The 24,039-nt window shown below is 39.7% G+C and overlaps 1 protein-coding gene across 2 annotated transcripts in view; it reads left to right on the plus strand.

Moving 5' to 3' along the window:
- The window catches only part of LOC107723136 (T-cell immunomodulatory protein-like), a 129,136-nt gene that overhangs the window by 58,000 nt on the left and 47,097 nt on the right, over window positions 1–24,039 (plus strand). The window contains exons 10-11 of one of the 2 annotated variants that reach the window (XM_016531663.1): window positions 8,550–8,704; window positions 23,829–23,985. In XM_016531663.1, the coding sequence (XP_016387149.1) occupies window positions 8,550–8,704; window positions 23,829–23,985 (312 nt within the window). The remainder of the gene's footprint in view (window positions 1–8,549; window positions 8,705–23,828; window positions 23,986–24,039) is intronic. The other variant, XM_016531664.1, reaches the window with a different exon arrangement.

Below are 24,039 nucleotides of genomic sequence, written 5' to 3' on the forward strand. Positions count from 1 at the left end.
TAAATGTTTTTGTCTCGTCGCTCCGGCCAGGACACGGCATCCACAGTATGGTAAGGGGCGTAACATTTCCGTCACACGCTTGAGGAATTCGGCCAATCACAACGCACTGGATAGCTGGCCAATCAGCGCACACCTTGCTTTTCAGACAGATGAGCTTTTTAAAAATCGATGCGTTTCAGAAAGGTGGGGCATAGAGGAGAAACAATAATGTACATTATGTGGAAAATAATGTGTTTTTTTAACCTTAAACCGCATAACACTTTGCATTACACCAAATACACAAAATAATGTTCTTTTTAGCAACGTCATATGACCCCTTTAATGCATTCTTGCTCAATAAAAGTATTAATAAAAACAAATAAATATGACTAAGTATGATTACAATAATTTTATTTACACCTTCATGCAAATTAACTGACCATCGCTATAGTAGTCCTGTGTCAACCTGTCACCACACTGCAAGCTGCCATTGCAACACTAGCTAGATCGCTCCCACCAGTATCATCAACAAAGCTTTTTCCACTACAAGCTATGTATACTATACCATGTATGTATGCTCTCATGAAGTGTCAAAATGGTGCTAAAGGCACTTTTTCACCCACCAACCCCCACCCCCAACCTGCCAGATCCACCACCAGTCCTTGCTACGGCTCTCATTATTTACAAATTAATCACTGCCTGCAGGTGACCTTCAGTTCTAGGCACTCTCGCAGGTGCATGTGTCTAGTCTTTTCTCTTCAGACATAAACACTGCATGCTATAATAGCAGCCTGTACCTTTCCCACCTTTCCTGCCATCAACACCTCTGATCTGACACACCTGTCTCCTGATTCTTGTACCACATTTCATTACAAATTGTGCTTCTCTCCTCTAGGGAGGCTAATGAATAGGCTGTCTGTTGGAGATTCTGTTTCACTCGCAGGGAGAAATGGCATGCATTCTTCGTAATGTGACGAGCGATGAAGCTTTCTTTCTTCCTTTTTTTCTCCTGGAGTATCATAAAGATGGCAGTTCATTAGACATCGCGCTTTCATATCATCTGTCAGTGGCACCTATTGATGTAATGGCACCTCGTCTGGTGTCTTTCCGCCGGCGAGCGCTGATTTTAATTTCTTGGCCTAATGGAGCTTCGCAGCTGGGATGTGGGAGTGGTGGAAAGCGTAGCTCGGCTAAAACAGGGACTTTTTGCGCTTTAGTAAACAAAGCCACAGGGATGGAGTCTTGGCAATGCAAACGTGATGATGTCTCCCCGACTGATATGAGGGAGAGAGGAAAATAGGCCATTTGTATTCTGTGCACAGCGTCTGCTCTATCGAAGATACCCCATTACTTTTGCTAAGGAAAGGCTATCATGGCTTTCTGCATTAAAGAGATCATTCTCTCCCTCTTCCCCTCTCCGTCACTTTGGCAACAATGATATAGTCTAATTCACTGACATTTCAGCTGTTCGGTCGCATGGTGTTTGCTGGGCTCATGCCGTCATTTACATAAATGAGACACTTCAAATGATGTGGCTCATAACATGACAAACTGTCATGTGTGTCGTGAACAAGTAGAGCAATAACCTATAAAACTGAAGTAATCGCTGGTGCTGAGGTATCCCATCATCCTTAGTGTCTAGACGCTCAGTGCGTTCCGGTGGCATTAATGTAGGTCTCTCCCAGCTGTGTTCAGCCAATAAACATCTTAAAGCAGGAAGCCAAATGATAAATTAGCATGTTTTCTGTGGTAGTTGGTTAATTACAGTGTCTCATTATCCTGGATGACACTGATTAGCTTCCGACTCATTTCTGTTTGATTGGACTTAAGGTGTGTGTGTGTGTGAGCGTGTCTGTGTGCTCCAGTTTGGGTTGATTGGGTTAATCAGTAGAGCAGCTGATAGCTGGATGGAAGTCTAATTCTAGCAGTTACCTCTCTCTTCAGCAACAGGCCCGTCCTACCACACATTCACCACAAATTACCTGTTCCCACTCTTTCTTCTCAGCTCCAGGCTTTCTAATCTCTCCTCTCATCCATCACACACACTCTGAGATGCCAGTTGTAGTTTTAGACATGCAAAAGTGTCTTTTTTGCAAAAGTGCCATGCCACACGTTCACCTGGTCAGCCTCAATGAACTGTCAGGTTGACGTTCACCACAAACAGGATGATAAATGTGCAGAGTCTTTGTTAGAAAGGCCTGACTGATTCTCAGTAAGCTCTCACATCCTTTTAAACAATGAGCAGAGTACACAAGCTCTCTATAGGCACCTGCCAGAGGAGTAGCCCAAATCCTCCCTGACCTGTCAGAGTGTCCAGGTCTGTGTAAAGCAGATGGTGGGAAATACTCTCTCGGTTGTATGGTGGCTTAAAGTATAATCTGTTTGCTAGTCTTGAATTATTAACTTAAAACCTGTTCGCATTTCTCCAAAGGCTGCTGATAAGCAGGACATTTTGCCAGTCACATCCCATCGGGCTTATTTCTGCATCAATTCTGCACGGTGCCTTTAACATTCCTCCCTGTGTGACCCTGCCGGCCTACTCCACTCCTCCGTCAGCATTAGAGTTGAGGGATACCGGCGCATGTAGCATCTAGGCTGTTTGTGCAATGGTACAGGTCGACACTGCCAGGCTGGTTTGCCGCCAACAGTCTTCATTGGCCAGCAGCTAATGCTGCCAACACCTATTCTCAACGGCAGCTGGTTCGGGTTATTTTTAAACTTTTGAAGGATGTTTTCAATGTAGATCAAACCTGCTCATAATCAGACTTACTGTCTACATGCCAAGTTTGGCACATGCAAGCAGTTCTCGCTTTCATTGTAAAGCAGGACATGTCTCACCATCTAATGCTCAATACCTTTGCTGGCTCAATCATGTCTTAGTCTTTCGTGTTTGCTGTTTTTCTCTCTTGCTTTTCCTTAACCTTCTAAAGGCCTGTTCATTCCACAAAAACTGTTTGCTGTAAAAATTCGGCGTGATAAACATTTTGAATGAACGGCTGCTAATGTGTCTGTTCAGACCAACACAAACATTTGCATGCTGTCAATGCAACTGATTCTTTTACGGAGAGGTGTTGTAATCTCTTTACCATCAGACTGCAAATGAAGCTGGCTAACCAATAAGATTCACATGTACAGAGACACTGCTGTTACATAAAACTGTGACTTGGAGGCACTCATGGATGGACTATTTTGCAATCCAAAGCAGCTCTGCTGTCTCTGTACTCTTGTATTTTGTGTTATTTGATAAACAGTACCAAAAAAATACAAAAATCAGAATGGCTTTTGAAAACCTGTTTAATTTCCTCTCCATGACAAGTGGGGGTCTGAATTGGAAAACTGTGCAGTGCTTTGCATACCTTGGAAAACGGGGTATTTCTGGTTTTCTATAAGTGCCACCTGCTGTCAGAGACAGTTCATTCTTAAATTTAAAGGTTTGAAAACACTCATTGTCAGAATAGTAAGGATCTCAAACATGCATCAGTTTGACTATAGCTATCAGCTAGAAGGAGTTGAGTAGACCCATTCTGTGTTCACCAAAATGTCAGCCCGCAGCCTTGTGATTTCCATCTACCCTCCCTAATAAATCAATAAGACTTAGCATTACCCGGCAGTCAGCACTGATATAAGTTAATTTACACAAGCAGACACGGAGTGATGGAAGCCGATTGTAGATGGCCACAAGGGCAATGACTGTTTGCATAATCATTTCTATGTTGAATGAAAAGAGTCTTCAATTCAGAGTAATTCAGCTGTGAATTAAGGCCACTCTGTGTGAGTGGCTTCTTGAGAGAAAGAGCTGGTTTTGTTTTTGTATGTGAAGCATTACTAGTTCTTAATAGCAGAATGGGTGTAAAGGACTCTGGGATAGCTCACACACACAGGAACAGAACCCAATGTGTGCATGCATTTTATAGTGTCTCAACACGTACCAGCATGTACACCCACTCAGAGTCTTTCATAAGGATCATTTGTTTTATTTCAGCATTGAGGTTCTCAACAATAATGGCCCTAGTTTAGAAATGGTTTGCCAAGCATGTTCAATTTAAAACCCTGTCAGTATTTCCACTTTGTTATGATGAGCCATCGGTAAGTGTGCCCATAAGCTGTCATAACATCTCATAACCTGTTTTAACAGCCCATCAGTCAGAACTGCTTGCTTAGGACCTGTGGTGGTGGTTGAGGTCTGGCTCAGCAGTACTATAGGAGGGAAGTGCGCCAGGAGCTTAAGAACAATTAAACATTCATTAATTTGAGAGAGTGAAAGAAAGCAAGAAAAAAAACAGGAGAGAGAGGGGAAAATGAGAATAAACATAGGTCAGTGAACTGAAGATGTGTCTTTCTTGGTTGTCATTCATTCAGCTCACCATAGAATATCTGGCAGAATGAGTTCATTTATAACTAGACCTTGTTTCTCATAATTTTAAGATGTTTTCATCGTTGACAATCATGAAAATACTCAAGGATGGTTGTGTGAGTTGCCTCTCCACGCTCTACCACAATCCCTATATGGGATTTGATTTTAACAAACCTTAAATTTTCCTTACAGAAGCAATTATGTTTCTAGCTCTGAAAGTTAGCTATTGTTATATCTCTATATATCTCTATACTCATCATATCACTGAGTTGGGTTTGCTGAAAGTGACCAGTAACTTATTACTAGTGGTTGACTCAGGGACAAACATTGTATTAATGCTACTCTGTCTTACCGCTGCCTTTGATAGGGTTGAGGTCTGGCTCAGCAGTACTATAGGAGGGAAGTGCGCCAGGAGCTTAAGAACCATTAAACATTCATTAATTTGAGAGAGTGAAAGAATGAAAGAAAGCAAGAAAAAAAACAGGAGAGAGAGGAGAAAATGAGAATAAACATAGGTCAGTGAACTGAAGATGTGTCTTTCTTGGTTGTCATTCATTCAGCTCACCATAGAATATCTGGCAGAATGAGTTCATTTATAACTAGACCTTGTTTCTCATAATTTTAAGATGTTTTCATCGTTGACAATCATGAAAATACTCAAGGATGGTTGTGTGAGTTGCCTCTCCACGCTCTACCACAATCCCTATATGGGATTTGATTTTAACAAACCTTAAATTTTCCTTACAGAAGCAATTATGTTTCTAGCTCTGAAAGGTAGCTATTGTTATATCTCTATATATCTCTATACTCATCATATCACTGAGTTGGGTTTGCTGAAAGTGACCAGTAACTTATTACTAGTGGTTGACTCAGGGACAAACATTGTATTAATGCTACTCTGTCTTACCGCTGCCTTTGATAAAATAGACCATGGTATCCCTCTTTCTCTTCTGGAACATTGGGTCTGCATAGCCTTAGCAAGGGCATAGCCTTACAGTGGTTTAGTTCTTGTCTTAAATATAATAACTTTTTCAGTAGTTTTGAGCAAGTTATCCTCATCCTTAGCCCCTATTGTTAGTGGGGTTTCTCAGGGGTCTATATTGAGTCCGCTTTTTTAATCTTTCTCTTGGAAGTATTATTGGGCAACATAATATTACTTTTTACTTCTTTGCTGATGAAACTCAGCTATATTTGCCTTGGAAAACTGGTGACTCCATCCAGCCTTCTCTGGACTGCTTCAAGGACAGTCTTGGTTATCAAATAACTGTCTCCAGCTCAATAATGACAAAACTGAAATAATTATTTTGGTCCCCTGAAAACGAGATGTTGCCTGGTTAATGCTTAAATATAAGAACTTTTTCAGTAGTTTTGAGCAAGTTATCCTCATCCTTAGCCCCTATTGTTAGTGGGGTTTCTCAGGGGTCTGTATTGAGTCCGCTTTTTTAATCTTTCTCTTGGAAGTATTATTGGGCAACATAATATTACTTTTTACTTCTTTGCTGATGAAACTCAGCTATATTTGCCTTGGAAAACTGGTGACTCCATCCAGCCTTCTCTGGACTGCTTCAAGGACAGTCTTGGTTATCAAATAACTGTCTCCAGCTCAATAATGACAAAACTGAAATAATTATTTTGGTCCCCTGAAAACGAGATGTTGCCCACAATCCCTATATGGGATTTGATTCTAACAAACCTTAAATTTTCCTTACAGAAGCAATTATGTTTCTAGCTCTGAAAGGTAGCTATTGTTATATCTCTATATATCTCTATACTCATCATATCACTGAGTTGGGTTTGCTGAAAGTGACCAGTAACTTATTACTAGTGGTTGACTCAGGGACAAACATTGTATTAATGCTACTCTGTCTTACCGCTGCCTTTGATAAAATAGACCATGGTATCCCTCTTTCTCTTCTGGAACATTGGGTCTGCATAGCCTTAGCAAGGGCATAGCCTTACAGTGGTTTAGTTCTTGTCTTAAATATAATAACTTTTTCAGTAGTTTTGAGCAAGTTATCCTCATCCTTAGCCCCTATTGTTAGTGGGGTTTCTCAGGGGTCTATATTGAGTCCGCTTTTTTAATCTTTCTCTTGGAAGTATTATTGGGCAACATAATATTACTTTTTACTTCTTTGCTGATGAAACTCAGCTATATTTGCCTTGGAAAACTGGTGACTCCATCCAGCCTTCTCTGGACTGCTTCAAGGACAGTCTTGGTTATCAAATAACTGTCTCCAGCTCAATAATGACAAAACTGAAATAATTATTTTGGTCCCCTGAAAACGAGATGTTGCCTGGTTAATGAGCTTGGTAATCATTTTCCTTCAATTTTGCTCGAGATATGAAATTTGGGGGTCAATCATTTTTGTTTTATCAGGATTTGGAGAAAGTTATTCACGGTTTTATTTCCTCACGATTATTGTAATTCTGTCTATCTTGTTGATGCTCAATCTTCAGATGGTCCAGAATGCTGCTGCAAGGCTGTTAACATCAGCCAAAAAAATGCAATTATATCACTCCAATTTTAATCCCCTTCATAGGCTTCCTGTTTATTTTAGGATGTTGATTTAAGATGTTTGTTTTTAAAGCCTTTAATGATCAAGACCCATCGTACGTTAAAGATCATATCCTCCCTTACTCATCTAGCAGATCTTTAAGATCTTCTGATAAAGCACTTTAGCATGTCCCACAATCTTATCTAAAATTATAGGCTGACACAGGTTTTTTGGTCGCTGGCACTAGCCTATGGAATCAGCTACCTTGCACCTTCAAAGTTAGTAATTGTTTTATCTCTACTCTAATGGCTTAAAGGTTAGTTACAGTGATATGTCTCTAATGTTTAAAGGTTAGTTATTGTAATGTCTCTGTTTGACAGTTTGACAGTTAGTATTGTTATATCTACACTCTAGTGGTTTAAATGTTAGTTATTTTTATGTATTTGGCAGTCAGTACTTATCTCTAGCAGTTTTAAGGTTAGTAATGTTCTCCAGTTTTTTTAATGTTTATGTTTCTGATGGTATATAGGTTAGTTATCATTGTATCATATCATCTTTAATTGTTTGTCTATTGTGATGATTTCAACTGTTTGTATGTTTTGTTTTTGTTATATCATTAACTGTATGAACTGCATATCAAATATTTTAAAACATTTTAACAGAAATAGTCCTAGATAATCTGTCAAACGCTTAGCGGGAAATGGTTCTGCAATGTAAGCAAACATTGCAGGACTCTCACCTTTACACATAATGAGGCGGCTAGGCCTACAGTGCACACCATGACTCATGAGCTTGACTTCTGTTTTCTTTTTCGATGGAGAGGAGACTAACATCAGTTAGTTCTTGCTTTAGAGATATTAGCATTAATAGCTTTAGACATATTATTTTGTACAAATGCAAAAGAGTTTGTTCAAATATTGTACACGCACTCTCTTTTTGCGTGATCCACCTTCAGCATTGCTGATTCTGGTTGTGTCCGAGGGCCAGGAGAAAATCTTATTAGCAGCCATTACAGAACGCTCTGCCTTCTTTCTTCTGCATTCTCTCTTTTTCACTTGTGTCCATCTAGCAATCTCTCTCTCTGTCCCTCTTGTCTGTGTGCCTCTGTCCATATGGATGCAAACATGCAGAGATGCACCTGGCTCTCTGTTTTACATTCATGAGTGAGTAAAGCCTGTAGCATCTGCACTTGTGCCTCCCCCACATGCGTGCAAATGACCCAACCCAGAGAGTGAGAGGACCATAATGCCACACTGCCTGGTGTGCTGCTTTGCTTTGGCTACTTTCAGTCCACAAATAGTTTTTGGCGAGGTTGTTCACATGACCTGTTAAATGTGACACACCTAAACTGACGCAATTGCATAAAACATCCCTACCCTGACAAATTCATCATAACATCAACACATTTTATCATTTAATGTTATATTTTGTTACTTTAAAAAATCAGAAGAACTTCAGATTTCAAGTCTTATGCATTAGCATTAACTTTGTTCAAAGTGTCACAATATTTCACATCTAATGTGCAGTAACATATATTTTAAACAAATTTAAATGTGTACTTTCTGCATTATACTTAATATAGTGATTCATGTCAAGGGCCACATTGAACTGTCGTGTGAATATAGTTAACTTTTATAGAACTATATTGCTTTTCTTTTAGTTTAGCAGTGATCTCTTATAATAAATGCCAGCTCATGTAACGGAATTGTCTTTCTTTGCAGCTCCAGTGGGTGCCGTTGCTGACAGACTTCAGGAGGAAGGATTCTGTGTGGGGATTTGTGCTCTCTCCAGACATTCCCTTCACCCTGCACTTAGGAGACTACAACCTGGATGGCTTTCCCGATGCACTTGTCATCCTCCGTAACACCAGTGCTAGGTAAGTCAGCATCAGTGCTGGGTAGCCAAAATCTGTACTCAAGTACAATATCAATAATTACGCAAGTAGGAGCAAAAGTAATGATACAACTGATTATTTTCACAAGAGGAAGAGAGCATCCAGTGAAATTACTGCTCAAATAATGAGTACTGTTTACATAGGATCTGATCAAAGTTCAGTATAAAGCATTGGTGTTGATAATGGTGAAAAAAAAGTATATGGAGACATTACGAAACTATGAACATGTTTCACATGTTTCATATCTCACTAAAACACTAGATTTGCACATCATCTTGAGATAGATATACCAGAGGGCTATACCAATCTAAAGAGTAAAATACTTTACTTGAATGGAGGACCTACTCTTAAGAAGTTTTTTTTTTCTTCACACAAGTTACTTAAAGAAATTTGTCAGAGTACTTGTAGAGCGTTAAGACCCGCCTCTCGAAGGCAGTGACTTCTGTGTTAAAAAGTGAATTGCTAAATCAGTCTCTTTTCAGCAAGATTTATAGCAAGAATTATTATTTTTTTAATCAATATTGAATCGTAGAGAAAGAACCTGTTTTTTCTTTTAAAAGAAAAACTCTCAGCACCATATAACTGTTACATTTTTAAACCAAGCAAGTAGTGCTTAAACATTTTTGCAAACATACAAGTATTTTCTTCCTAAGAAGCAAACCAGGGCTAAAACCCAACCTTTATTACTTTTCCTTTTATCTAACTAAGATGTCTTTGATAACACAGTAGCTGTTTTTCAAAGCACTGCATCACTTTTTCCTTCTCTTTTTTCTCCTTGAAAGAATTTAAAGCTTAAGTTGATGGATTTCTTGGATGATCCTGATAAAGCAAGAATTTGGGGAACTTTCTACACTTTTGGGGCATTTTATGTTTTTCCTCTCCACTTATAATATTTCTACATGATTTTATTCCACCTTCTATCTGACCATGCTGCATTTATGTTGAATATTAATTTGCTTTTGGTTGTGACATCAATTTCTGAATTACCAGTTTTTGCAGCTTTCTGTAAATGGACTGTGGAGATAATTTGCATGTGTCTGTCATGCATCAAACTTTAAAAAAAAAAGGATTTGGTTTTCCATGATATTTTCCCATTGAACAGCTTAAAATAGCATTTTTACATCATACATCACACTGCATTCACTCTTATGTTAACAGTGAATAAATGGCAGGGTAAAGGTTGGCTGAGTGTTAGCTAAGTGTTGCCATCAACAAAAGTGATAGAGCAGGTGCCTGTGAAGTGCCAGAAGCTTGTCGCCCGTCTTCGATCTGGCCTGACCTGAGTGAGGACAGGCAGGCCTGAAAGAACAGCAGGAAGAGCACGGATGGATTAACAGCCCTCTGATTGAGATAAGGTACTGGCCTCCAGGTGACTATGAGAGATGCTCCAGATGCTTTTAGAAAACAAAGACAACTTCACACCGTCCTGAAGGGCAGGAGATTTGTGTCCGGACTCAGAGAATCACACGAGTCGGTTTAGCCACACACACAGAATCCTAGAAAACGCTTTTCTTTTTTATGATCTGCTTATTTTTGGTCTTTAGTCTATCTATGCTCTTCATGCTTAATACATTAGGTTGACCTAATCTTTAAGTCAGTAGAGGCTTAACCTTCCACTCGTGTCTTAAGGCTTTAGTGTTGCTATAGTCTCCTCTAATCACCCCACAGCCAATCTCATCATCAGCACTTCCATAAGTAATCAGGCAACATGCATCCAGAGACCTCAGAGATACAGCAGAGTGTGTTCAATCGGCCTATTGTCATTACCGTGGCCTCTAATGGCTAAGATGCCAAGGAGAGTGATTTGATTCTCATCAGCCAGGAGCTGGATGTTAAAATTTCCTTTCCTCACAGATGGCCACTTTCTTATATGACACTAATCTGAACCTTCTCGTTAAAGACCACAGCATCTTTATATGAATCTTTGGTCTTGTTGTGGTTTACCTCACTTTCTGCAATGATATCATTAAGGACACACTTGGTTGCCTTTTTTCATTTCGTTTTTTTCTTCCCCTCTTTCCCATTTCTTTTTTCACACTCTTGGTGGAATCACTTTAAGTGTCTTGCTCCTTCAGCTTTTGCTATTCAATCGAATAAAGCTTATTCCATAACTTTAATTCCATTTTTTTACCGATTGAATGAGTATTTGAATTTTGATCAGAGACCAGATCAATATCTTTGAATAAAATAAAAAAGGCAGCATTTAGTGAACAAATATTTTTTATGTTGAATATAGGGGGCTAGTGGTTGCCTAAAGGGGGATGCGTTCATAAGTTCATGAATTCAGAGGAAGCATGCTGATATGTGATGGATTTAGATGAGTAATGTTGTGCCAGTTTCTTTCATTCTTTTTTTTTTCTCCCCCAAACCCTTTAAACGGCCTCCAGCCCATTTTGTGAGCAAAGGTTGTCATGGTTTCTGAGGTGATAGAGTGTGTTGGAGTTGGTGAGTGTTTTTTTTTTTTTTTTTTTTGAGCGAGTGAGTGGGTGGGTGATAGAGTATACCCAACCAGCTAGAGACATTTTCAAAGTCAAAACCATTTAAAATTGAAATGAGAGCTTCACGCTTGTTTTTAAATGAGGCATACATAGTCTTCAGCAGATATGGCGAGTGTAAAGATTTATACTGATCTGAATGTTTTGGGACCATCAGTTGATTAAAACGTGTTTGTATAAAATTCCGTGTTTCATCTTATTATCTCTTCAAGGGTTCTTCATCTCTCCATCCTCTTCAGCTTCAGACCGCCTCATCAGCCTCTCTCTCCACTTCTCATTGGACTTCTGTCACTTAGTCTCTCTAGTCTCTCTCTCTCTCTGTCATATCCTCTCTAGGCAATATAAGATAAAGGGATGTGGTGTAGGTGTAGATGCTATTTTTAACTTCTGTTGTGCTCTCTCTTACCAATTTGAAAGTTTCCAATTCAGTCTGAAATTTTAGATTTTAAATCACAATCATGTGCCTGGGTGGAAAGGAAATTTTAGCAGTTGTTACATTTATAAATCATAAGTCTTAATTTTGAAAGCTGCAGTTTTTTTTTCATCATTTACTCACCCTCATGTTGTTCCAAACTTTTTCTTCTGTGGAACAAAAAGGATATATTTTAAAGAATTGTTTTTGTCTGTAAAATTGAAGTCCGTGGAACACACTGACTATCACTGTATGAAATTTTTTTTTTTTAAATCACTAAAACTTTTTTATTTTTCCTCAGAAGAAAGTAAGTCATAGCAGTTTGGAACAAACACAGAGCTTTTTAGTGCTGACGTTCTTATCACATTCACATCTGCCTCCTGTTCTTGAAGCAGAGAGCAGTATTTAGACTGTTAGATGCCCCATCTATAGCACATGGTTGTGTGTGGACGTACCACTGACTTACTGCTGGAGTAGTAGTATTTCTCGGGGGAAGTCAAGCCTCGGTCCATCACTGACTACATGAGTCCAGTTCACATGCTGACACTGATGTGGAGGAGCTCTGGAGGAGATTAAGTCGCTGTATGTTTCTCTCACTGACGATATTCTGTACCTCTGACATGCACATCCCCATTTTATCCTTCACTGTGTATAGAGATTATTTTGTGTTTATAGTGTAAGGCCCAATCCCAATTCTATCCCTTAACCCTTCCCCTTTCCCCTACCCCTCCGTTTCACGCATCCACATGAAGGGGTAGGGGTGTCTCGATTCTCTTTTGGTTGGAGGGGTAAGGGGAAGGGGAAGAGCCAGATAGCCCTTCAAACTAAGATTTTTCGGGACCACACTTCAAACGAAGGGGTATGATTTATCTCAGCGTAAACCGGTTTCAGCGGCAACATGGCTGCCCGAGTGAACAAAAAGACACATAAATGTAAGCATTTTTGGCATTAATAAAGATTTTAACGAAAAGTAATAATTTGTTTTATGTTACATTCAATCGTGAGTTCCTATTTACGGTCATGTTACTCAAAGAAATGTTTGCAAAAAATCGCTAAAGTTTGCTAACGTCATGTCATGTTACAGACTGCACGATAGTGCCACAACATATTTTCATGTCTGATCAGGGTCATAACCACCGTAGACATTGACACCGTAGACATTGAGGAGGGCTAGTACCCCCAATAATTATAAATCACTAAACCCTTTTCTCAAATATTGCCAATTCGAGAGAGAGAGATGGAGAGATGAAAGTTGCGTGTGTGTGCGTCTGTGCGTTTCTCTTTTTAGAGTGAGTTTACTTCAAAAACAGCTATTTTATCCTCTCGTTGCTGGAAAATATAATGTAGCAATTCAGTATTTAAACTGTTATTAATAAAAGTTGTGGGGTAGCGTTGACAAGTTTCTTTGCTCCTGGATGTGTGAGCTGCGCGATATCTTTTCACCCCTACCCCCTTGACACTCTGTTTCAAGGGACAAGGGGAAGGGGTAGGCAGAGGGGTAGGGGAAGGGGAAGGGGTATAAAATAGAATTGGGATTGGGCCTAAGTCACTGTGTGTCACTTTCTGAGAGCATGACTGTGGGTAAGGAAAAGCAGAGTACAGTGTCTTTTTCAGCTGAAACAATGTCAACATTTTGAGAGATTTAGAATTTGCTTTATAGCTTTATACTACACTGATCTCTCGCTTTCTCCACTTTGAAACTAAATATACACCAGAGACAGTTTAAGGAGGAGACAGACAACTCATAGAATAATGATTGGAGAAATCATTTCTCTCAGTATGGCAGCTGTTAGAATGGAGGTCTCGTGTGTTAGTTAAGAGCCCAAAATCTTTTCCATATAATTTGATTTCCTTCAAGCAAATGTGTGCATTAACTGGATCAACTTTTTTTTTTTTTATTAATTATGCTTTATTTATAGCTTTATTTATTTTTGAGATTTGTTTATCGAAAAGTTGAATAGGAGTGCAAATATTACTGTTTTTGTTAATTGCTTAAAAAGACGATTAAAAACAAACAAAAAAAGTAAAAGCCATAAAGCAAAGTGCTTTGAAGTTTTTCAGTATCTAACGTTCAGGCTTATTGAAGCTGCTAAAGTTGTCCAGAAAGTGAGTTCTTTTTCTTTCTCGTCAGTGTTGCTATTTGATTAATAATGACATCATAAACAATGGCAGGTCTGTTAGGCTGCATTCATACTCCAAGTCTGCACAGATCTACATGTTTTTTGGCATAATATTTTGCCTGCCTGTCTACTGTACATTCACTGACAGTGACAAAATGTTTACATTAATATCTTGCCAAGGCAAGCATTTTGACCACAAAATGTATTTAACATGACAAGTGAAGACACAGAGCAGCTGCCTGTCCTGAATTGAGTGTCAAAGTACCAGTACTTTACATCAGAAATTGCTGCTTTGAAATACATTATTGACACGTAATCTTGACTAACAGTTTTGAAAATGTCAGTCTTCCCCCATTCAAGTACTGTATATAGGAGCTGTATGTGTACTGTATGTATTGGCTACATAGAAAATAGCTGCCTTAGGGCATTGCTATGATATCTGCAGTGTGAATGGACTTGCCCAAAATTGACATTGCTACACATGCACGCACAGAACTTATTCTGTGGCACGCTTTCACACAATTTACACACATTTACTATGAATGTTTAACAGTGTGACTAGGCATGACTACAGCCATCTCAAGAGAACAAAGTGTGCATTCTCTTTCCTGTCATTTTCTTCCACCTACTCTGCTGCTTCTGTGTCCTCCTTCAGCTTTGTTTTCCCTCACTGCTGTTTGCCTGTTGAATTCGCCCCTGGTCTGATTCGGATAGAGAGAGAGAGAGCAAAGATGGTTGAGAACAGCTAAGCAAGCACGCTTTTCAATCTTCTCTTTATCAGCAGATTACATGTCAAATACCTGGCCCATCTCCTACACACTCCCTTCCTTTCCCATCCGGCTCTCCTCCACTCTGGTGTCCTGCCCAGGTGCTTGTTTGGCTTCAGATGAAATGAAGAGCGGCAGAAGAGCTTGGTCATCAGCCCTCTGACTCACCAATAAAATCACTTTAAGAGGGCTAAGAAGAGGACTCGCTTTGTTCATCTTCACACGGCTCTGCTCGCATTGATTTTTTGTTCACTTCTGGCCGTGTAAATAATACACAATCACACATTCTGCAGAACGAACACATTGATCAGAATTCTTTAGCTTTTCCATGAATCCAAGGCTTAAGATCTCATCATTAGCGGCAGTGTGATCTTGTCCCTCTGATACAGCTTTGTTAAGAAGTTGTGTAATAATTTTCCACTCAAGCATTCTGCACTGATGCAGAGATTAACCTTTGTGGTAGCCTCAAAAGCGAGAGAGTGACCTCTGACCTCAGAGCTGAGGGTGAGATTATGTAGACAGCAGTGAGACTGCTCCATCGCCCCTCATTTTCATGCATCTGGCGAGGACGTTGTTTAGCCTGATAAAACATCTGGACACAATGTTGTTTTCTGGAGCGCATCCAGCATGTCAGAATTTTTCCCTTCCTAATGGTCACATTCAGGTTCAGCTCAAGTAATTCCCACTGTGTATGGAGTCTATTTACATATAGTTTGCTTCTTGATACAAAGAATTTGGTTTTTACATCTGTCATATTTTATCGCTATGCCATGAACAAAATGTCATTTTTTTACCTGTATAGTACTTGTATATATTATATTATAGAAACATTTTTACAAGAGGATTTTTGAACCCTGCCTGTTTGCCATACTTACTTACAGGACAAAACTAAAGTTCATCTTAGCTTTAGGAAACACTTAATATCAAAACAAGGGATAGCAACAAATTAGACAGTCTACCCTGTGGCATATCACCCTGTTAAAAATATCCGTTGAATACAGTCTCATAAGCAACATTATGTTAACTATGTCGCTTTTATTTTGTTGACTGTACTTTAAAGAATTTATAAAAATATAATCGGTTAAGAGCAGAACAGATTATGAAAATGTTTGGTTTTCTATTCATTCATTATTCATTCATTACATTTATTAGTCTCTCTCCATCAGTCTTTTTAAGAGGTACATATCGCAACATAGAGCTCCACTCTGCTCTTGGCACACAGTTAACCATCCTCCGGAAATGAAGTGGCTGCTAGCTGTAATTAAATCAACTTTCCTCTGTGTTTGAGAGGAAAAGAGAGACACACATTAGACAGCAGCTCATGAGTATAAAGAATGATTACAGTGAAAAGATAAGGTCAGAGGAAAGGAGCTTGTTTGTGCATTAAATCAAAAACAAATTTAGATTTGTACACAGAAACAAGTATGTAAGCGCAGTGTGTTTGTGTATTTATGTCCCTATACTTGTCAGTGACTGTGTCCATATGTTGGTTTGTGTGTTGAGATAGAAGAAGGGAAAATAAACTACATTCCCATTGGTGCATGCTGAAGTCTCTGGCTGTGGCCGAACATGATTGAGTTTGCTGAAGGCTACTCCTGTTACTCACCTCATCCCGTCGGATGCGTCAAACTCCTCCACTGCCTGCCAGCAGCCCATCCTCTACACACAAGAGGGCAATTAACTGGGTGTTTCCCAGTTCCTTCGTGCTCCTCCTCTCTCTCGATCTGTTGCTAACTCCCTCTTTCTCTCCTGTCACTTTGCTTTGTACATCAAAGTCATTCTCCCGCCATGCAAATGACCCACTCGATAGGACTGCCGCTATGCCGTGGGCTAATGGTCCCACCCCCTCCCCGTTCCTGCCCATTTACGCCGAAAATTAATTAACGTTCTGCATCAACAGCCTCGGGATGCCCTCCAGAGCTTGTCAGGGTAGAGGAATAATGTGTTGATCTACGACAGAGATATTTGGAAGGGCCCAAAGTACGTAAAACTGACTCATTTTAGTTTTATTTTAGATATTTTTTTTTTTTAAGAAATGGCAATTGGCTGCGTCCCACCAATGAGGCTAGACATCATCTCCGCTCCTGTTAAGTCCTGCAGACCTAATGAATTTTAATGCAAAGGACACCATTGAAAATTTATTTTTATTTGTCAATTCAAATAGAATCAGCAGAGGAAAGCACAGCTAAACAGCCGGAGGGCCGCACTGAAAATCCATTTGTCATGTACGTGAGGCTGCGGAGGAGACCGTAACCAGGCCTTTGCTCGTCTATCTCTCTCCACCTCTTGTCGCTCTTCCCTACCCACCAACAGAGCTGCCAAGAACACTTATCTGGTGATTAGAGTGGACTTGATCCAGATGTTACAATTATGAAGGATCACATTTTGTCCAACATCTTTCCGACATCTCTATCAAGGATCTTTTCATGGCGGTTCAGATGTAGAGGAGCTCTGTAATGAGATGTGTGGTGGTGGACTCCAGCTCTCTCGTGAACACAGGTGGGGTGTAGAGGTGTGAGCTGAACTGTAGTCAGGCAGCAGGTGGATGCCCATCATGTGGGCCAGCAGGTGTGTTCTGGCTTTTCAGAGCTCCTGAGAGACTTTATCATGCTCTCTCTCTCACTCTATTACTCTCTCTGTGTTTCTGAACTGTTCTAATCACCTCTCTGCTTCGGTGTGCAGGTGCAAAAACAGGTGATGCCTTTATCTTAAAAACAATTGCCTTTTTTATCAGAATAGTTTCTACATCCACATTATGATTTCTTCCATTCATTGTTGTACAAGTGGTCCATCTCCTCCTAATACTGTATCTGCTGGGATGGGGGTTTGAGGCTCCACTCCAGCTGCTTCACCACGATAATTTCCTGTCATTCTCAACTCTATCTGGTATAGAAACCACAAGGTTGCTTAATTCATTTTTGAAGGGATAGTTGACAATTCTGTCATCATTTACTTGCGCTCATGTTGTTTCAATCCTCTATGACTTTCGTTCTTCTGTTTTTACGTACGTAGAATTAAAAACATACAGTTTTGGAAGAACATGAAGGTGAGTAAATTTTCGAACCCTAACCTATCCCTTTAATTTGCCTTCTAAACTGAACTCAATCAGATTAGAAAATCTGAATTGCCCTTTAATTGGGGAGTGTATGAGTTTGACTATGGGTTTGTATTGCATAGCTACTTTGTAATGCCATTCAAAATAGCGTTAAATATTGCTTCAGAGGATGGCATGCTATATGAACAGGCTGGCTCAGTGCACCACTGTAAGGTAAGAAATGAACAGAAGAGCAGTCCCAACCAGCAGTCATTATTCCCTGAAAAACACATGTCTTTAGCCACAGGAAGCCCCTGCACAGCTCAATGAGCAGTATTACTTTTCAAAACCTCCTGCTGGGGTGAAGTATACCTTTACAATGCTTAGAGGGGGCCAGAGAAGGAGAAAAGGATGGAGTGATCAACCATTGGTCTCCGGAAGCGTTGAAAGCTGTGTGAGATGAGAGGAGCGAAATCCGAGAGATCCATTAAGCTGAGCTAATGCATGTATAATTGAATGCCATCAATTGCACACTTCTTTATGATGTCAGGATTACCTCTTTTTAGAAGTGCTTAAGTTTTATGAGGAACGAGACGGAAGACTCCCATGAGGAGTGTGGGGGAAGACCTGGACACACGCATTGGGACATGATTGCATTTGCTATTGCTTCGCAGTTTGAGGTAAATGGGTGTGTGTTTGAGGAAAAAGATGGCTCATTGTTTATACCAAGTGCATCTCACACCTGCAGTGCATGAGACCTGATTTTTTTTTTCTCACATCGGCAGCGGCCTCGTTATTTACCATATATCTCAGTGCTGAATTATTCGTACATTGAATTTTTTGGACTGGCTGAGCTAGGGCTCAAGCTCAAATCTATAGCTGCTGCAGCTGCACAGGGCTCTGTTGCTAGGCAATGGCCGTCCATCTCATGAGCATGTGTTTTGAAATACTTGTCTCGTTGTCAGTCAGGATTAGTTGCAGTTCCACCAAGAGTAGAAAGATGTCTTCATTTCATGAAGATGGAAGATAAATGTGAATATGTGTCAATATTTCACACTCCTTTCAGAGCATCAGATCCATCGTGGTGGACTGTATTCCCATTTACTTTCAAGATAATATGGCATCTGAAAATGCAGCAGGCGATTAAAATTTAAAGGCCTGTCAAATGTTTAAGCAAAGATTTACTCCCTTCACTTCAGATAGGAGGGATTCATTTGAAAGGTCTCTAAAAATCTACATTAGCCGATTGGGAAAGACGTGCTCAATAAATGTCTTTCCAGTTATGTAGCTTTCTGCATTAAACAACACTCTTATCTAAACTGATCCACTTCCCATTCTCTGGTATGATGTTCTCGTTTGTTCATGCAGTCTACATGAAGCACTTGGAGTCCATGGAGAGCTTGTAGTAAGCATGGTTGTTGTCGGAGCTGATTAGCCCAGCAATGCACTGAAGCATTAGCATGTCAGTTCTGCTGTTGTTCAGTTAGCTTTCTGAAGCTTTCTTTCACTCAAACTATTGAGTGCCATTATCCCTTCTTTCCTTACAATGTAGCTCTTTCACTGAAAACTGCAGGTTTGTGCAGTTGCAGTCTATCTGTCTATCTATCTACCTATCTACCTATCTATCTATCTATCTATCTATCTACCTATCTATCGTTATATCTATCTACCTATCGTTCTATCTATCGTTCGATCAGTCTACAGTTCTATCTATCAATCTGTTGTTCTGTCCATCTATTAGGTTTCCATCTGCTCTATCTAACTCTATTTCCTTAAATTGTTATTATAATTGTGATTCTGCATCCTGTTCTGAATGACACACAACTCTGGTTCAAGATTATTTTTTTGCTTCCTATATACAGTATTTTCTTCCTTTTTCTTCTTTATTCAGAAGCATACTGTTTCCAGTGAGAGAGCAGAGGTAGCGAATGATTGAAACGCCATCCACCCTTCAGACTGCTTTGTTTTTGCCCTTGAGAGCAAATTGAAAAAGAAGTAGACCAACACAAATGGCGACAGAGAGAGAGAAAGAAGCCTCGGGTAGAGTGGGTGGACCAGTATTGAAGAGATGCCTGGGGGGACGATATCTCTCTGCTTCTGTCATCTTACCCGAGAGAATCTCCAGACCTGCCGCCTGCCGTCCCTCTCGACACGCCTGTCTCTCTCTTTCTCGTACCCTGCTTGTGCTCTGGATAACTGACGTCCTCAAAAATTCACATTTTGATGCCTGCACAGCGGTCAGGAAAACGGCACAGTCAAATCCCTCTTTTGCCGTAGAAAGAGAGAAAAACAAAGGGAGGTTGACAGAGTTGGAGGGAGAGGTCAGCCTGTGGGCTTGCCTCTGTCCTGCTGTTCCCTGCTGGGTTTGCCATGGTGTTGGGTCCCAAGCTCCCAATTAAGCGAGGAGCGTGTGTGTGCTCATGGGTGTGCAGTTGGCACAGCGAGCCACTGGTCATGACTGTGCTCCAGTGAGAGAGCGATAGGACAGGAAGGAGGGCCTGCATGCCCAGTAACCAGACGCACACACTCATAATGACAAATACTGTATGTAATCTCACACACCCTCCTAAAATACCACTCTGGTTCACACACACACAATTGTCTATGTGCTTTGAGTACAGTTGCTGCCCAAAAGCACTGATGTGTTTCAGCTACTAGTCTTTAAATTGGCAGTCATGACAGTTTTACAGCCAAATACATGGACAAAAACTTTCCTTCTGTGTGCGGCAGCTGGTTAAACCTGCGAAGGCACCGGTAAAGCAGCTGTTCTCAGTGCTGCAGTAAGTGTGGTGTCAGTTAATCCTGTGAGGGGACAAAGTCTGCTTGCTTGGCTGGATGACTTTGGCAAAGCCCCCCCAAATCGGCCTGCGCTGACGGGCGGCCAGCAAAAATGCACAGAGGCTTTGGCTGTGAAACGCACAGATTAGTGGACCAAGCTCCAGATTGACCAACACAATCCGCACAGGAAGTCTCATCACCTGCCAGACCATCCCTAACATCTAAACCGGGAAATTCATTTTCATGGTCCAAGTTGAATTTGAGTTTAAAGCATTAATCACATTATTTGCGGTTGTAGAAAAGGTGCGTGTATGTATTGAGCAAAGTAGTGGTTGTATTGGGGTCCATTAGATCAGCTGAGTCTGACCTGTCAATCATTTGGGTTAAGATGGATAAAATCACTGAATAGACCTTAGTCAGGGTAGCGCTATATTAAATTTTTTACGGGAATGAATATGAGGCTGTAATGGATGGAAGTACAGTGCGCTGAATGGATTGTACTGTTATTTAACAACATACCGATTGTTCAGCTGACTAAACATCTTTCTGAAAAGACTTTCAGTAGACAAGAACTCCATACAACACAAAAAAATGTGCGCCATTTTGTTTCTTTGTGTCCTCATTTCTTGTACTGTAAGTATACACAAATACAACCAACACTGTACACTTATATATAGTGTAGAGAGTGAGAAAGAGATATACTATCATTCAGAAGTTTACTTTTTTGTCTTTTTTCTTTTTATTAAAGCAATTAATATGTTTGTCCTGCAATGACACATTGCATTGATCAAAAGTAACACTAACGACACTTCTAATGTAATAAGAGATTACGATTTCATCATAGAACCCTGAAAAAAAATGCCTTACGGTTTCCACAAAAATATTAAGCAGCACAACCATTTTTAACACTGATAATAAGAGATGTTTCTTGAGCTCCAAATCAGCATATTAGAATGATTTCACATGACACTAAAGACTGGAATAACGGCTGCTGAAAATGCAAAAATCACATAATCAATTAAATGCAGCCTTGGTGAGCATAAGGGACTTCTTTGAAAAACATTTTTTTTAAAAACAACCCCAAACTTTTCAATGGTAGAGTACTGATATAGATTTTACTGTAAACACCATTTTTATAGACTGAGAAACAAGTCAATAATTGTCCGTGGTAATCAGCAGTATGCTGCAGTCGGTAGAGCTCAACTTCTTTTGAAGCTGGAACATTTGTTTATGTAGCTCAATCTTTTTATGTAGGGTGGCACAAGAAAAAGCATTGCCACCCCAGGTTTATCCCAGGATAAAATATAAATGTAAGCAGTGTTTTCACTGAATTGTAGCAGCTGCGCTTTAATGTGAAGACATAAAAAAGATGTACCGCGAAAAAATGTCAAGAAAACACGGCTGCTGCACGGCTGCGCTCGCTGTGATCAACTTCATGGTGACTTTTCATGAACAGCTTTTGGTGAGTCAGAAACGCACAGCACAACCCTTGTAGCCAGGTAGACCAATTCACAAACAAACGTTTCATGTATATTCATCACTTCATCATGTATATATTTGACATCCGAAAAAATAAAACGGAAAATAAAAGCGGAGTGGAGTAAGAAATCTAATCTTAACTAGACTGACCTTTTTTAAAGAAAAACTTTATATTGGCTTGGCTAATTGACATGTTCTTAAAATTAAAATTATAGTCTTAAAATTTTAAATATGTGGTTGCTTGCGTGTTCTGGCCTGCCGTTATGCCTACAGACATTACTACTTCTGTTAAGAACTTGATGCACTAAATCTGTGATATATATATATCATCCAAGTAGCCTACATAAACTCTTTATGTAGGCTTTATATAGTAGACCTACTCTAGTGAGTTACAATGTGTTTAGTGTTTAATAGACAGTGTCTTGGTGCCCCGGATATGGATATTTTGTTATTAAGGATCCAAGCACCAAAGGTGAACTTACTCTGTAATGAATTTATGATGCAAATTCTAAACTAACAGCCATTTCAACTGAAAGATGAAGATATATTAATGTTGTCCACTAGAGGGAGCCAGAATCTTACTAGAGGGGCACAGGATCTATTTTAATCCCAATTAAAATTTTTCTATTAGCTGCTATCTCTTTGAATGCAAATAAATGCATAGGTTTAGTTCATTTGTATAAGTATGTTGTACTGACAGTATAGATTTATATAATTAGTGTACAGTGAAATCTGTGAAATGTAGATCATTAAATTTAATACATTTTTATAGACTCTTAATAAAATATTTTCAAGTTGTCAGACTTGATTAAATATATTGCTAGCATTTTAAAATTAAGAGACAATTTTATATGTATTTTTCAAGATAACATATATTATAACATTTTTATAAGACACTTATTTAATATTGTGGTATGAATAATAAAACAAACACTTATACTGCAAGCATTATTATACATAACTGTAGATATAAATTATTTTTAAAAGCCTTGAGATAAATGCTTCAGATAACGTTTTGAGCTGCAAATATCTTCACATTCATTTGAAATTGACATCCTGTGGCATGCAGTTTGTCTAAATATAGAATGTTGAATAGAAGTCCACACTTACACAACATATATTATGATCACATAGCTTATCACAGTAAACACGTTTAGAGGGCTATTTCTGACTTCTCATTTAAACCATAAGATTTCTTTTGAAAATCAGTTGCCCTTTTTGACAACTGTGTTGATGTAACCCGTTTCATTAAACCCTATCTTTCTGTGAAGATTCAAGATGAACGCATTATGAGATTCATTTCAGTTAGATCGCTAACCATGCACCCTGGACCCTGATGATTGCTGCTTGTGGCTATATTTTGTTTTTAAATCAAATGCTTCAAATGTATGTTTTGTGCACGTCCCAACTGCATTTCCTTCTTCTGAAAGCAAGGAGAAACAACAGAAGGAAGACAGAGAAGAAAAACCTTCATGCAGTTTCTATTTTTAGCCTCACACACGCCCAGGTCGAAATTGACGTAGTTCTGAGAAGTGTCACATGGTAAATAAAGGTATGAAACGAGAGTCCTGAATAAAGCAGAGGGCTGGCAGATGGGTTGTTGTGCAATGCAGAAAAGCATCTCATTTCATAATTCACTGCTGTCTCACAGATCCACCTCCCCACACTCAGCACTGAATTATGGGGAGGAATAGGTTTTGCTTAATTGCCTTATTCAGGGATTGAAAAGTTCAGTGCGCAAGTTTCAGCCTTTTTTCCAGTCTCACTGGTTCATCAAGCCCTGTGCTCCTCTACTGTTCTCTGCGGTGTGCATGTATGCGTCTAATATTGTCATTGAAGAAGTGTTCAGGCTCAGACATGCTCTTTAATTGGTCAAAGTTCAGTGGTTCGCTATATGCTTGCAAACTTAATTAGCAAGGGTTACATTTAACATGACACGGTGTCTTTGCACAATTTTTTAGCATTGTGTTTCTCAGATCTACTCACATTAACGGTCATTTTCCTCTTTCTTTCTGTCTCAGCAGCACACAGCAGCAGGCGTTCCTGTTGGAGAATGTGGCGTGTAATAACGTGAGCTGTCAGGCGGCAGGCCGCATGTTCCGTGTGCACTGGGAACAGTCAGACCTAAGTGCCATCCCCAGGGCTGTTGTGGCCACATTTTTTGACATCTATGAGGACGTAAGTGTTGCCCTTTTCCCCTTGCTTTTGACGCTTTAATTAAAGCGCTGACTT

This window comes from Sinocyclocheilus rhinocerous, unplaced genomic scaffold (assembly GCF_001515625.1).
Source record: "Sinocyclocheilus rhinocerous isolate Xijiao unplaced genomic scaffold, SAMN03320098_v1.1 scaffold725, whole genome shotgun sequence".
Taxonomy (NCBI): domain Eukaryota; kingdom Metazoa; phylum Chordata; class Actinopteri; order Cypriniformes; family Cyprinidae; genus Sinocyclocheilus; species Sinocyclocheilus rhinocerous.